Source organism: Mobula birostris, chromosome 7 (genome assembly GCF_030028105.1).
Source record: "Mobula birostris isolate sMobBir1 chromosome 7, sMobBir1.hap1, whole genome shotgun sequence".
NCBI classification, from domain to species: Eukaryota; Metazoa; Chordata; class Chondrichthyes; order Myliobatiformes; family Myliobatidae; genus Mobula; species Mobula birostris.
The window spans coordinates 115,730,345-115,746,979 of NC_092376.1; the positions used below are offsets into that span (position 1 = coordinate 115,730,345).

The 16,635-nt window shown below is 40.1% G+C and overlaps 1 protein-coding gene across 3 annotated transcripts in view; it reads left to right on the forward strand.

Annotated features, from left to right (window-relative positions):
- The window catches only part of LOC140200391 (fibroblast growth factor receptor 4-like), a 60,217-nt gene that overhangs the window by 13,468 nt on the left and 30,114 nt on the right, over positions 1–16,635 (forward strand). For all 3 annotated transcript variants that reach the window (XM_072263654.1, XM_072263655.1, XM_072263656.1), the window contains exon 3: positions 14,632–14,895. In XM_072263654.1, coding sequence (XP_072119755.1) covers positions 14,632–14,895 — 264 coding nt within the window. The remainder of the gene's footprint in view (positions 1–14,631; positions 14,896–16,635) is intronic.

Below are 16,635 nucleotides of genomic sequence, written 5' to 3' on the forward strand. Positions count from 1 at the left end.
TGTCCCATAAACGGACTACAAAACCGGAACTAACCAGAACTCTACTTATGGTATTAATGGAAACAGCTCAGACACAAAGTTAATTGCATCAACCGGTTCTTTGAAAGAATGATAGTTAAAGTTATAATTTTATAGTCTGCAAAAAGCAGTGACTAAACCAGGATCAACACAAAGTGTGAGTGGGCTAAGGAGGTCAGTGGAAGGCCTTGTCTACACAGGTGGTAAGTGAAGATTAAAAGTTGTTTACAGAGTGCAGTAGGAGGTAATGAGAGAATGGGCTAATTAATAATGCAACATCATTCAAGAGCAACATGAGTAAGATTCCTGGGGGAAAAAAAGCAGCCCAAATTCCTCCTTTAGCAAATGAAAGATTATTGTGGAATTAGCACCATTTTAACTCGCTTGAAAAGAGCCCTTCTGGTGAATCAGGATAAACACTTCCTTGCACTGCCAGATGTCCAAGAAAATATTAAAGTAATTGTGTTTTCAGATGTTGTGAGGTTTTCTTGTGTTGTTTACTAAGCACTTATTTAATGCTAGTCCACTTCTGTTGTCAGGATGAACTCTTACTAGATTGTGGCATTTAGTGACTCCAGACCTCAGATATGACTCAGAGTTATAATAAACCAATTTATTCCTCTGCTCAATCAAAATACATTTGCTTGTTTTCAAATACTCTAGATAGTTCAAGTTATTTGGAAAACTGCAAAAACTTCCCTGAATTAATGTACTGAGGAGGTCAAACCTGGGAATCATCTGGTCTGCATTCCTTTAGTGCTGTCAGCAGGTTGTTCTGTTGACCCAGCTGATCTTTAATTAAAATATCCTCATGCTCCAGGATGTTCAATCAAGGCATGGGAACATTAAATAAATGCAAGAAATTGGTAGGAGGCAGACAGAAACACAAGCTGCCCTCTCATTGTAATAAACGGTTTATCACTGTGACAGTGTAGATACAGTTTACCAAGTGTACAAGGGCGAAATCACTTTATAAGATAAACTCCTCTCCCAGCAATCCTTTTGCTTATGGGACCTCAGGCCTAAATGTCACAGATCATTTCTCCAAAAAGATCCAAAAAATGTGTACTTCAGCCACTAAAGGCAAGCCCACAAGTCTTGTGTTTTGTTGCATTAGAGCCAGTGTAGAACATGAAGGCTGGTGGTTCAGCAAGGTAGTGCACATTGGAGACAATGAATAGAGAGGTGTTATATTCCGCCTGATGTCCTGATGCAGGGTCTCGGTCCGAAACGTCGACTGTTTATTCTTTTCCATCCCCGACCTGCTGAGTTCCTCCAGCATTTTGTGTATGTTGCTTAGATTTCCAGCATCTGCAGATTTTCTTGTTTTTGTTGTATTTCTGGTGTTTACTTGTCAGGAAAATAATTCTGAAATGAGTAACAATAACTATTACAAGAAATCAATTACAGCATCACTGTATTGGATGCCTCATTGCAGATGTTAAAATTAACGAAGTAGACAACACCATTTGGATTTGTATTCTTGTAAGTAAACTTAACTTGTGTAAAATAATTACCATAAAGAAACCTCATGATAGTGGGGGCAACGAGGGACCACGAAGTTGGAGATTAACCAATTTTACGATGACACCAATGTACGGTAGTGAGCAAATACTATTGCCCAGCAAGGGTTCACATTGAATACTATTCTGCTTTACACATTTGGTTTCTTTTTAATACTTGCTAACTTATTTAACTCTCTTCAACTCCAAGTTCTTCCTTGTAGTAAGGATTAGAGGTGTTTCAATTATCAATCTGAAATGGAGCCCTCTGTCTCTGTGTGTCTGCATGTGTCTGTCCCCCTCTCTCTCTCTCTGTCCAGCAAACCCAGCATTTCAGAGCAAGATCTATCTCTGATTGGCAAGTTAAAACGCATAAAAGGCAAGTTGCATTTTATTCATTATTTTAAATAGCAGGCTGCATCTCTTTAACACAGCTGGAGATAAATAACATCTTAATAAGTTTCTTCATCTATCATCGTTGGAAGATGAAATAGCTTTGTCTGCTTCCCAGTGTGGGACTCATCTCTGTGAAGGAATGAGGGAATTCCAGGCCAGTGCCTATGGAGAAAGGCAGTCTGGCTTCTAGCCTTGTGTTTGTTGTTGCCATGCTCCCAGAGGGCGAGGATTAACACTTTGTGACCCAGGATTGTCCTGTGTTTGCGGCCAGCTGGGACAGTAGGCACAGTAAAGGCAATGGTGCCTGATAGAGAAACTGAGACCAGTTGTAGCTTTTAATTTAAGGTGAAGTAAATGCAGTAGGCAAGGGTAATGCAGCAGCTACCAAAAGGAAGTTGGAAAAGCAATTTATTGAATATTTCAGGAAGGAAGCAGCATTTGAATCTATACAGCAAAAGGCAATATCGTTGCAGGAAAAAGATGGACAATTGTGAAGATCAAGAATGTTTCTAAATTACAAGACCGGGTATACAGTATATACATGAAGGCTTTTCTTACAATGAATTAATTACTTTTTTAAAAACTTCTCTACTCCACAAAGCATTGACATGGTTAGAGCTGCATTTCCTACTTTATCTATTTGAAGTCCTTGGCAGAGTGGCAACAAATCATATGACTGAAGGATATTCCAGCATGGCAAAATTCAGCCCTCCTCCTGAATTGGATAAATACTTCACAGAAATCAATGTGGAGCCCATTCAATATATATTAGATTGCTTTCATTAGGCTACTGACACGAATTTTCACAGCTGTACCATTGATGATGGGGGCATGCTGTGAGGAATGCTGATTATTCCGTTGTTAATTTGATCGTTCTCTTCCAGTAAGATGGTAGTGTGCTGTGATGTAGCAGTCATTTTGGGTCCAGTCGAAGGTGTATTTGTTTGGCTTGTATGTCTTTTTTTATGATTGTAAATTACTGCTGAATACTAAGAACGTCAAGTTCTGCAGGACCATCCAATCAGCAAGTTGCTCAATAGCGATGATGCTGAACTTGCTGCATACTGCTGTTGTGTTGTCACCTGAACTTGGTGTGTACTTTTGGGGAGTGCGCGGTGCAAGCGGCTGAATTGGACATTTTTATTCTGATCGCAAGACCCTGCTGGACACTGGTAATGTCTGACTCGCTGATTCACTGGTGAGATTGACGGCGGGGGAACTGCTTTGTTTGGTTGTGCCAAGGACTAAGTCGAGGTCACGGGGCAGGCGAGGAGATACCAAGGCAGTGTGGGAGAGCCCCTGTAGGACGGGCTGGAATCTGTACTTGGGTTGGGGCGGTGGGGGTGGGGGGTGGGGTGCTCCTTCTGTCAGTGCTGCCCCCCAGTGTTCGCTTAGTGGAAGAACAAGCTGGATCAGGACAATTTACCATTGATTCCACAGTCATGCCACTCGGGGACTTGGCTATATTATTTTTTGTTCTTTGAGACTATGTTTTCTGAATCACAACCATATGTGCTGTTTGTGCTATGCATTGTGTGCTGCTGGTATTGTACTTTACACCCTGGCCCTGGAGGAACACCGTTTCATTTAGCTATATTCATGTACAGTTGAATAATAATTAAACTTGAACTTGATCTGTTAAACCATTTAGTCTATTCATACTGTACAATTAACTTCATACTAAGATCCATCAACACTGTTCAATGTGTAGTTCATTGAGAGCAGTGGCACAGGTAGACAGCATGGTGATAAAGGTGTTTAGCTTGTTGGCCAGTCAGGGCATTGAGCACAAGAGTTAAGGGCATTATGTTGCAGTTGTGTGAGTTGCTGGGGAGGCCACCCTGGAAGTGCTGACCACCCCGTTATGGGAAAGCTGTGGTAAACTGGAAAGAATGCAGAAAGGATGTACAAGGATTTTGCCTAGACTGGAGGGCCTGACGCCGGCCCCTTAGGCCTGCGTTGACGTAGTAGTAGTAGTAGTGGAGGGCCTGAGTTATAGGCAGAGATTGAGCAGGCTAGGTCTGTATTCCTTGGAGCACAGGACAATGAGGATCTGCTTATGGAAATGTGGGTAGTAATAGTCTTTTCCCCAGGGTAGGGGAGTATAGAACTAGGAGGTAAAGATTTGGGGTGAGGACGAAAGATTTAAAAGGGGCCTGAGGGGCAGCTTTTTAATGCAGAGGGTGGTGAATATGTGGAACAAGGTGCCAGAAATAATGGTTGAAACAGATATAACAGTATCATTTAAGAAGCACTTGGATAGGTACACGGAGGGGTCCATGGAAGGGTGAGACTTAGAGGGATATGGGCCAATATTAGGAAATTGGGACTATGGTCAACATGGATGCCTTGGGATGAATGGTCAGTGTCTGTGCTCAGTTGCTCTGGGGCCCTAAACTCTAATGATAAGATGGACTGTTTAGTTTAATGCTGTTGCTTTCTTCGGTATTGAGGGAGTGCTGACTTGTATCTTTCAAATGTAACATTAAACCAAGGAAAATATGCTCTCAGCTATATTGTAAAGATTCCATTGTGCTCCATAAATAGGGCGCCATGGTGGTGTGGTGGTTAGTGTGACACTATAACAGCTTGGGGCGTGGGATTTCAGGGTTCAATCCCAGCATCCTCTCTAAGGGGACCTCTGTACGTATTCCCCATGGAACGTGTGGGTCTTCTCCGGGTCCATCGGTTTTCTCCCACACTCCAAAGACATACCTGATGGGTTAATTGGTTTGTAAATTGTCCCATGATTAAGTTGGGGTTTAATTGGGGCTATCAGGGAGGCCAGACGGTGAGGCTTGGAGAATGCAATGGCATATTCCTTGCTGTATCTCTAAATAATATCAAATAAAAAATATTTGTATCTTTTTCACCATGAAATTTTGACAAAAGATGCAAAATATTGCATTGGTATAAATTGGCAGTAAGTAGAAGGAACTGTTAACCCTTCGATCATTGTCCTTTGCTAGCAAACACAAAGCTTAGACATTTCAAGGGGGAAAATTATAAAATAATTAGATGTTAAATTTTTAAATATATCAATAGTTTGCAACATGGCAGAGTGAAACTGGACATATTCAATCAACAGATTAAGTTAAACGTTCCTGAGCCTGAGAGGTCGGATTGGTCTTGTGTTGATAACTTCCACAGTATTAGATGATAATTAAGATGTAAATTCAAGGCCTGGTTTTCCCTGTAACTAGCCATTGAGCTAGCTAATGTTTAAAGTCATGTTGCTAATAGCTATGATAAAGGTACTTTGCCATTTACAGAAAACATAACGCAGAGCGACATAAAGTGACCAGCACCTTCTAAAGGGCTGCAAATTCTTAATCCCTGCATTTACTGGTTGATTTGCTCGACGGTAATTGCTCGACTATGGTTATTTTCCAGCAATTTATCAGTGGGCAGAGGAAGCACTCAATACCAAGATTAAGGCCTTTTTCAAAAGGTTAACACCTTTTTAAACATATATTGTAAAAGCCTCACCAAAAACATCAGATCAAATGTGTAAAAAAATACCTCTAGTGCCTAATCTCCCTATTGTACTTTGAAACGGTCTACCATGGTTGCTTGATATAAACCAAATCAATAAAATGACAGAAAGATTACACTCTGAAGTCAGTTACAATTAAATAAGTCTTTTACTCTTTTTAACTCTGAGAGAAGGGGCTGTTGTTTTTTTTTTGTTTGCGTCAGTTTTTAGCTTTGGGTCCAGTTTGTTATGTCTCTTTTCCTATTATTTATTCTCAATGGTTGATCTTTTCCTGCAGTTTGAGCTATCTGCTGATTTGCACAGAATGTAACCAAGATGTGACTTCTGGTCACTTTGAAGCCACACCCTCAAGTATTCCAGCCAAAGGCATTGACTTTAAGCTCTGTCAGACGTTGACATGTTTGTCAATGGAGTTGTCAGGCTTCCCGGTGAGTGACCGCCTTTCCCCTCACCCCCGAGCTCCTCTAAGACACCTGCAGAGCCTCAGCCTCTTACTGCACCCCATCCTATGGAGTATTGTACTTTTGTCCTTGTCACTGTTGGGTTGTTGGCTAAGGTTGAAAGGTCATGCCTCAGCAAGCAGCAAATCATTCCTTGTTGTCTTCCCATGTCAGGTATTGGGTCATGACCCTAGTGGAAGTTGATGGGGGCGGGGGGTGGGGGGGGAGGTGGGATGCCTGATGTTGAGAAAGACATTGATTTTTGACAAAAAAAGACATTGCTGTATCAAACACAATTGAAGGGATTATTCTTTCTTTGACCACAGCTGTGTATAAAATGTTAGTGTATAGGATCGCTTCAGAATGAGTATCATGAACCTTTTATTTTTGGAAAGGCATTAAATACTAGAGTATAATTGTTGCAGGGTAAGACTACCCTACATGTTTAACATCTCACTCACTGTGGAATATGCATTGAAGTGTGCTGGTATGGACATTGATATCTTTGTGTTATCAAATCACTGTTTGGAGAAGTCAATGGGAAATTTGCCTGTGCTGACACAATTGAAGGAAGGCACTTACTTTGTGGCCATTTCCCCCCAAGAAAAATGAGGTTATTACTACTATTAAAAATGCCACAGAATGTTGCATTACACAAGTCAGCTATTCAAACCGATACATTTGTGAAGTCACTGTTTAATATGGAATTCTACGTCCAAGGGCTGCGTGGGGTCATTGCTGAGTATACTTGAGACAGAAGCCAATACAGTAGATTTTTGGATACGAAGGGATTATTGCATGTAATTGGGACTTTTGAGAAAATGAATGATGGTTCGGGCATGAGGTCTACACTTGCTTCTATATCTTATTTTCTGAAACCCTTATCTTGCTAGGTCATAATTTTCATCAGTGAACAGCTATCTGATGCTCTTTGAAAGAGAATGTTGGTCCACATTTTAATTTGTGTCAACAAAATTACTGATATATTTTGTACCAATTATTTTAAATTTGTTCTCTTATGTTGCCATCTCATTAATACTTATTTGAAATGACTGATACTAGTTTTGTAGAGTGAATGTATTGATCAGTGACTGTACGTTGTCCCTTCTCCATTTGGTAATAGAGGACTTAATTTTTCGAGTATTTTTTGGTATGCAGATAGTTTATTCCTATATAACATGGGAACAAAATTGAGAAGTGATGAATACTGATCTGAACGTGTTATTTGAATGCATGCAGTATACAGAATAAAAGATAATAGAGCGATGGAAGCAGAATGAGGCCATTCAGCCCATCAGGTTTACTCTGACAAGGTAGATGATCCTGTAGTGTAACTAGACCCTGGCAGGTATGCCATTGTGGGGATACTGAAAGAAGATCGAAGTTGGGAGCATAACACCCAAGGATATACATTGTATTGAAAGGACAGGCAGGTAGGCAGAAGGAATGGCATGGCTCTGTTGGTAAAAAAATGAAATCAAATCCTTCGAAAGAAGTGACATAGGATCAGTAGATGTGGAATCCTTGTGGGTAGAGTTAAGAAACTGCAAGAACAAAAAGACCCTGATGAGAGTTACAGTACTGTGCAAAAGTCTTAGTCACATACATATAGCCAGGGTGCCTAAAACCTTTGCTCAGTACTGTGGTGACTTTATGTATTGCACTGTACAAAAAACCAACAAATTTCATGACATACGTGAGTGATGATAAACCTGATTCTGATATGGGTCTCTACTGTGGACTGAGTGGGAAAGGGGGCAGAGAGAGGATTGGGAGAAGGGGAAGGAGTGAGAAGCACCAGTAAGACATTCTGTAATCAATTATATGGAATCAAATAGCCTTTCCTGGAGTCTCAGGATTGGTTATGTCTGCACCCTCACTACCACTGACCTCTGTCACTCCTTCTCTGCCACCCCTCCCACAGTTATCCACCCTTGTCATTCCCAACCTATGCTCCTGCGAGATTTACAAGCTCGCTCTCCACTCCTCGATGACAAATACCATATTGTGCAAAAGTCTCAGACACCTTAGCTATATCAATATCTATTATATGTAATAAGGACAATGCAAGATTAGTCATGGGGGAATTCAATATGCAGGTAGATTAGGGAAAATCAGATTGGTGCTGGATCTCAAGGGATGGTATTTGTAGAATGCCCGTAAGATATTTGTTTAGAGCAGGAGAAAGGCAATTCTGAATTGGATGATGGGTAATGAACAAGATTTGATTTGGGAGCTTAAGGTAAAGGAACTTGGGAGACAAGGATCATAATATGACAGGATTCGCCCTGCAGTTTGAGAAGCAGAAGATAAAGTCAATGTATTAGTATTACAGCGGAGTAAAGGGGTATGAGAGAGGAGCTGGTCAAAGTTGATTGGAAGAGGACACTAGCAGGGATGATGGCAGAGTAGCAATGGCTGGAGTTTTCAGGGGAAATTCAGAAGACAGGATAGATACATCCCAAAGATGAAGTATTCTAAAGGGAGGATGAGGCAAATGTGGGTGACAATGCAAGTCAAAGACAGCATAAAATCAAAACAGGGGGCACGTAATATAGCAAAAAAATAGTGAGAAGGTGGAGATTGGGAAGCTTTTAAAAATCAATAGAAAGTAACTAAAAGACAAATGGAGAGAAAAAATGCAATATGCAGGCAAGCCAGCCAATTATATCAACAAGGACACCAAAAGATTTTTCAGGTATATGAAGGATAAAAGAGAGACAAAGTGTATCTTGGATTTCCGGAAGATGATGCTGGAGAGATAGTAATGGCAGACAAAGAATGATGAAGGAACTTAATAAATATTTTTAACATCAGTCTTCACTGAGGAAGACACTAGCAGTATGCTAGGAATTTGAAGGTGTCAGGAGAGAAGGTGAGGGTAGTTGCTATTACTGAGGAGAAGGTGGTTGTGAAGCTGAACGGTAGAGAAGTCACCTGGACCAGATGGGCTATACCCCAGTGTTCTGAAAGAGATAGCTGAAAAGATGGTGGAGGCATTAGTAATGATCTTTCAAGAAGCACTAGATTCTGGAATGGTTTCGGAGGCTGGAAATTTGCAAATGTCGCTCCACTCTTTAAAAAGGGAGGGTGACAGATTAAAGGAAATTATAGGCAGCTAGCCTGACCAGTGGTTGGGAAGATGTTAGAGTCCGTTTTTTAAAGATAAGGTTTCAGGGTACTTGGAGGCGCATGATAAAGCAGGCCAAAGTCAGCATTGTTTCCTTCAGAGGAAATCTTACCGAACAAATCTGTTGAAATTCTTTGAGGAAATAACAGGCAGGATAGACAAAGGATAACCAGTGGATATTGTTTACTTGGATTTTCAGAAGAGCTTTTGACAAGGTACAGCACATGAGTCTGATTAACAAGAGCTCATGTTATTACAGGAAAGGTCCACGCATGGATAGAAGATTGTCAGGCTGGCAGGAGAGAAAGAGTCAGATTAAAGTGGGCCTATTCTGGTTGGCTGCTGGTGACTAGTGGTGTTCCGCAGGGGTTAGTATTGAGACCACTTCTTTTTATGGTATACAGTATGTCAATGGTTTGGATAACAGAGTTGATAGCTTTGTGGCCAGGTTTGCAGACAATATAAAGATAGACGGAGGGGCAGATAGTGTTGAGGAAGCAGGAAGTCTGCAGAAGGACTTGGACAGATTGGGAGAATGGGCAAGAAAATGGCAGATGCAATCTAGTGTAGGGAAGTGGCCATGCACTTTGGTAGAAGGAATAAAGGTGTAGACTATTTTCTAATCAGGGAAAAAAATCCAAATATCTGAGGTGCAAAGGAACTTGGGAGTCCTTGTGAAGGATTCCTGAAGGTTAACTTGCAGGTTGAGTCGGTAGTAAGGAAGGCAAATGCAATGTCAGCATTCTTTTTAAGACGACTAGAGCATGAGAGCAAGGATGTGATGTTGAGGCTTTGGTTACACTGCAGCACTTGGAATATCGAGGGCAAGTTTAGGTCCATTATCAAAGAAAAGAGGTGCTGGCATTGGAGAGGGTCCAGACAGCGTCACAAAAATAATTCTGGAATGAAAGGTTAATGTATGCGAAGTATTTGATAGCTCTGGGCCTGTGCTCATTGGAACTTAGAAGAATGAGAGGGGATCTCATTGAACCTATCAAATATTGAAAGGCCCAGATAGTATGGATGTGGAGAGGATGTTTCCAGTAGTGGGAAATAACCTCAGAATAGAGGTATATCCATTTAGGTGAGATGGAATTTCTTTAGCAAGAGGGTAGTGAATCTGTGGAATTCATTGCCATAGATGACTGCGGTGGCCCAGTCATTGAGTATATTTAAAACAGCGGTTGATAGGTTCTTGGTTAATCCGGGCATCAAAGGCAAGCGAACGGATTTGAGAGGGATAATAAATCAGCCATGATCGGATTGTACAGCAGACTAGATGGGCCAAGTGGTCTCATTCTGCCCTGTGTCTTATGGCCTTATAACTGTACGCTGAGAGCAGTGTAAAGGAAACTTGTTGATATTGCCACAGTATGAAACTACTGTCTTCCCAGAGCAAGTATAGTGGGAAAAGTTTTCTAAGTTAGTCCGACTGTTTTTTTCCCTATTCTTTGTTTGAAATCAGGCAAATTAATGCAAAAAAAATCAAGGGATGTAAAGAATAAATTAGACTTAGGATAGATCAAGCTTTCATGATCTGTGCTGATTGTTGGGGAGTAGGTTTGGGGAGACATATTGGAAGTGAACCTAACTCGTACAACTGGCCCCATGTGTGATTCTATTAATTGTGCCCATTTAAAGTCCTCTGAGGCAGTTCCAATAAATACATTTTACATAAGATGCAAAAATCAAAATATTGCCTCACTATGGAAGGATGCCAATCAACCAGTCAAGCTTGTATTAGTTCTCCAGTTCCCTTCACACAGCCCTGCGGGTTTTACGTCCAACCAGCTCCCTACTGAACATGACAATTTAATTTGCTTCATGATGATAATGATGGGTAGCAGTGTGAAAATGCACTTGCACATGTTCCCTTGGACATTTTTGCCAATCACGTTAAGTCTGTTCATTCTAATTCTTGACCCTTCCGTAAATAGAAAGTGATTGTCATTCACCTGGGCTGATGAGACAGGATGGAGTGGGGGGAGGGGGGTGTGCTGTTTTATGTTTAGAAGGCCATTTACAGAAGAGAGCAGAACACCAAAATAGTTGCTGCCAATTCTATGTCAGTGACAAGGACACATCTCAAAGACCACTGAGTGTATCGAATAATGATGGATGGTGCACAACACTCATTTGACAAAATTTCATTGTGTATACAAGGTCAGCAAGAACACTGAAGTAGGTCACAACCAGAAGCCTGAGGCCTGTTTCCGAGTACTGTCTAAGACCATCTCCCTTGAGGCTGCAGCACTCTTTTTAAAAGTCATTCTTAATTGTGGCCTTTACACTAATAGAGAGATATCGATAGGCGAGAGAGAAGTGGGAATAGTGTGGGAATGTGAAGTAGTTTATGGTAATACAATATGGTATTATAAGATATAGAAGGAGAATTAGCCCATCTGGTCCATCGATTCTGCTCCGCCATTTCATCATGGCTGGTCCATTTCCCTCTCAGTCCCAATCTCCTGCCTTCTCCCTGTATCTTTTCATGCTCTGACTAATCAGGAATCTATCGATCTCTGCCTTAAACATACCCAGTTGCTTGGCCTCCACAGCTGCCTGTGGCAACAAATGCCACAGACTCACCACTCTCTGGTAAGGAACTTCCTCCTCACCTCCATTCTGAATGGACGTCCCTCGATTCTGAGGCTGTTCCCTCCAGTCTAAGACTCTCCCACCTGAGGAAACATCCTCTCCACGTCCACTCCACTGAGGCATTTCAACATTTGATGGGCTTCAATGAGGTCACCCCTCATTCTGAATTCCAGTGAATTTATGTAAGTGGAGAAAATTTTGGAGATTTGGGGGTCCTTATGCATGGTAATGAATGCAATAATAATACTAAACCACACATAATAAATACAAATGGGTACATAGGATAGGTTATACACAGTACATTGATTATTTGACCATAAAGTGAACCTAAGCTGGATTCTCTGGCTTCAGAGAATCCAGACCCAAAGGGCATAACTCAGGGTGAGGGATTCTCTTTTAAGACTAAGACAAGAAAGAATTTCTTCTCTTAGCAGGTTTGGAATTTGCCCAAAGAGTCTATGGCTGAGACAAATAGATCTCTAATCAATAAGACAAATGGGGAAAGGGGAGGAAAGTAGGCTTTAGGATTGTCCAATTAGCAATGATCCTGTTCAATCATTTGTTTTTATTATCTTAAGGAAAGCCAGTCTTCCTTAGTACACAAGTTGTTTTTAAATCAGGTCTTAGGATGTGCACCATCTTAGTTGTCTTCTCTTTTACTATAAGTGTTAGTACCTTCCCTGGCTAAGACAACCGCAAAATACTCTACTATGAACTCCCTGTCCACGCGTAAAACGTATTAAGTTCATAATCAGTCCCACCACTCCTTGTACCACCCATTTCATAACTTCATGTCCATTTCTACTGTCATAATCTTATTTAAAATGTTACTTCTCCCTTTTATGTCTGGTCTGATTCACCTTCACACTATGGCCCTGATTTCTCCCCTGGTCACTTTCCTCACTTTCTTTTCCAACCTTGTTTTGTTATTCTTGGATCTTCCGCTGTTGTTGCCTGTCATTTCCTCTCAGGAGATTAAGAAACAATATTTAAAAGATTATGAAAATTAAAATATCTTTAACGTATTAAGCAACTGCACAACAATGAAGCTAATACATGATTCTGTGTAGCTTTGTTAAACTTGTATTCTTATTTACAAATGCAGATAATTAATTAGGGGATGCCTTTTTGTGTAATTTGTAAACCCCTTTGTTGCTGACAGTGTCCCAGGTCTGTTGTATTCTCATTTAAATGACTCTTGTGGTTTCCTGAATTTTAATTTTTTTGGTTGCAGCAAAGACATTTAAATCTATCTATCTAAACTGGTATTAATGCCTCTCATGAGTTTTCTTCCCAAAACCTCCCCATTTAACACCAACGGAATAATCCTTTGCTTCTTTATTGCACTTAATTTCCTTCTCACCTTTAAGTATATTTATATTATTGACACAAATACATCCTCCAATACCGAGTCCCATTCTCTTCATTCTTCGGGCTAAAGATGTTTCCTCTGAATTTTATAATCTCTTGGTTACTATCTTGATTTGATGGATTCCAGGTTTGTTCTGCACTTTTGTAAATACTCTTTCGGGGAAATTTATGTTTAGTTGATTTTAGGTACTGAGCTTTATTATAGTAACTCCATGCCATACACCACTTCTGAAATTTCATTTCAATGAAGTCAACTGAACCAGTTTTCACACGCAGAATATTGCTGATGACTAAAGATAAAATTTTCACCTTCTACTTGAGCATAGCCTTTCATAATATTATCTTGAAATTTTGAAGTGAAAAAAGGCGCACCCTAATCATCCTGCAATCAACACAATCTTGCATTTCATTACCATTCTTCTAAAAATGGTTTTGTGCTCTGTCTGGTAACCCTATAATCAAGCCATTACTTTTGTATTGCATGCATTATTCCTGATGAAGGGTCTTGGCCCAAAATGTTGATGATATTGTGTTTCTGCTACATCTTTAAGTTACAAATAATACGTGAATATAGATATATTGTGAGGATTTGTTAACTTGGAGTTGGTTGACTTAGATCTGGTCATTTTATTTTCAATGTGGTTGTATAATTTTTAAGTCCTAGTTATTTGCTTTATCTGTATGTTAGCTATCTATGATTTGGGTACAGATGAACCAGTTTTCACAAGCAGAATATTGGGTCCATCACAAAACCAGCACCATTCAAAACAAATCACCCTTTCGATCTTAACTAACTGAATTGTCTCACATTTCCTATGATATATTCCGTGTTCTCACCTTCTCACTTTTATCTCTCCAGTGGAGTGGCACAGTAGCTTTAGTGGTTAACACAACGTTTTACAGTACCAGTGACCGGGGCTCAAATTCCATCACTGTCTCTAAGGAGTTGCTACGTTCTCCCCATAACCGGGTGCTCCAGTTTCCTCCCACAGTCCAAAGACGTTACCAGTTGTTGGGTTAATTGGCTATTGTAAATTCTCCTGTGGTTAGGCGAGGGTTGCTGGGCTGCCCAGCTCAAAGGGCCAGGAGGATCTATTCTGTGCTGCATCTCAGTAAATAAATAAATTAAATTAATAAATTCTTCACTATCCTCTTCACAGCCTATGTTTCCAGTTAGTTTTGTATATCCAGCAAAGTTGTACAGTAATAAATTACACTTAATCTTCTTATCCAAATCGCTGATGTAAAATGTGAGGAGTTGGGATCCCTGTATAAATGCCCAAGGCACTCTGTTAATTGTAACCCAAAATTACCTGTTTATACCTACACCCTTTTCAGTTCATTAGCTAAACTTCAGTCCAGGACACCTAATTCCTTGTGTCCTTACTTAGTTTAATAATCTTTTGAAGACCTTGAAATCCAAATCCAGCATGACCTTCTCTTTCAATCTCAAAAAATATTTAAATTAAGTCATTAAACATTATTTTCTTTTTGGGAATTCACGATGAGCTGCTTAATCCTATTTTTTTCTAAGTGCTATGTAACTACTTCCTTAACAATAGATTCCATCATTTCCCCTAACTGCGGTTGTCAGCAGTCAGAAACAAGCTAAGGCTAATTCATGTTCTCTCTTTCATGTCCTACCAGCTTCTTACAGTTTCCTTGTACTGTCTCTTTCAGTATTGTTGGGCAGTGAAGCAGCGGAAACCCAGAACCATATTCTCCTGGATCTTCATGATGGGCTCAAGTTGATATGTGGCACCAATCGAACCGAGAACATCAACTGGTACAAAGAAGATAAGCAGATCTTGCCCAGTGACAGAGTACACATAGTGCGGAAGGTTCTAGAAATTGTAGAGACTAATTACAATGACTCTGGTCTATATCTATGCGTGGTGCATGGGACAGGCGAGATTCTAAAAAACTTCACAGTGACTGTAGCAGGTATGAATGAGTCCATTAATTCTTTTAAACTCTGAGCCCAAATACTAATATTTTTAAGGGGACAGATGTGTTTCTGCTGTGTAGAATTAACACCGTATTCTGAGCACTACACTCTAACGCTATTACTTGTTCTATATATACTGGTTTTTAGTCCGGGAATGTACCCAGCTCTTCTAATTCTCTCAATAGAAAGAAAATAATGAAAGCAAGCATGAGGCTAAGGAGGGTATGAGATTTTGTTAATAAAGCAAATAGTGTGAAATATCATTGGATTGTTGTTAACAGCTGAGATTTTCATGTCCTGAATCATAGAGGTGTACATTTCCCCAGTAACATAGTAGGAATTCCAGGAACTATAATATAAATTCATGTTATCCATTTTAGCTGGGATAGTCACCTTCCTTTCTGCATCAAGTCATCTGTAGTTACCCAATATTTTGGTGAAATTTAGCCATTCTGGTACAACAGCACTGACCTTGTGCTGTTTGCTTGTATTTGTGTTTCAGAAGAGCTAAATATTCAATCTTCAGATACTTGTTCAGAATTCAAGACTGAATATTGTTGATTTGGGAATTAGTTACCAGTTCTATCATTTTAAAAAAACTAGCTACCTAAATTATGAGATTTTTTTTTACTACAAGTTTTTCAATCTTTTCTGAAAGTCGACTGCATACTAATTTTTATTAATTGGGACAATTTGCACAAGTCCCTATATACAGTATGTTCGTACCTGGAGGGGTTAAAACAGCTTAAACAACTATGCGTTATTATATACAGAAGTTGTTATTTGGTATAATGCAAATTCAAGCAGTTAGTTCAAATGTGCACAAAAATAGACAAAGCCAGTACATTGCAAAAAAATCCAGTAACGTTTGAATGTAAAGCAGAACTTATATAATTAATCACCCCTTCTATAAATTCTATGCATTAGCATGGGAGGATGGGGCATTGAGTTGTTACATGCAGTTCAATCTAATAGTGCATGGATTCTCATTAATATCGCACGTAAGGAATGGACACTTAGGGATGTTGTCACAGGGTTCTGACTGTGTCCTTCATAGAGTCTGTTTTACCAGAAATGTGAAATGTAAAATCCCCTAACAAGCTCCATCTAGGCCAGTGTAATTATATAGTATAAAGAAACAACACCTCCTTTCCACGGTATTTTCTATAAAATTAGAACAGGGTAAGATTTTGCTGTTTCCTGTGGCTACAGTGTAGCTGTTCCTGCAAGGTCTGAGGTCAGCCTCAGCCCTGTGCATCCATAGTAACAGTGGTCTGCCACTGTGGTTGGCTATAGGCATGTGGCAAGCTGCTAAAGGTATGGTGACCTGTGTTCCTGTGTGATTCGGCCAGGTATTGTCCAAGCAGTGTGACCGAAGAAGCACAGTCTCTGGACTCTGATCATTTTTAGCCATTGCTGAACATTGAATGTCAGCTTGGGTGCAGGGGCGTATCTATGGAAAATAGCGCTTATAGCAAGCACTGAAATTGCGCCCCATCTGACACCCATCTGTTAGATAAATTTACCATAATATCAGCTCAAAAATACAAGTCAAGCTCGTTAATCTTTTAATTAACAAATTATGACACTACATGAAAATTATAACTGCACCTTCCTTGCTTTCACCGATGCAAATTGGTCTATGATCTGATCAAAGTCAGTTTTTCCAGTTTCTTCTCTTTTGACACTCAGCAGAGCAAGATCACAGAGTCTGCCTTGGCCCATGAAGGCTCTCA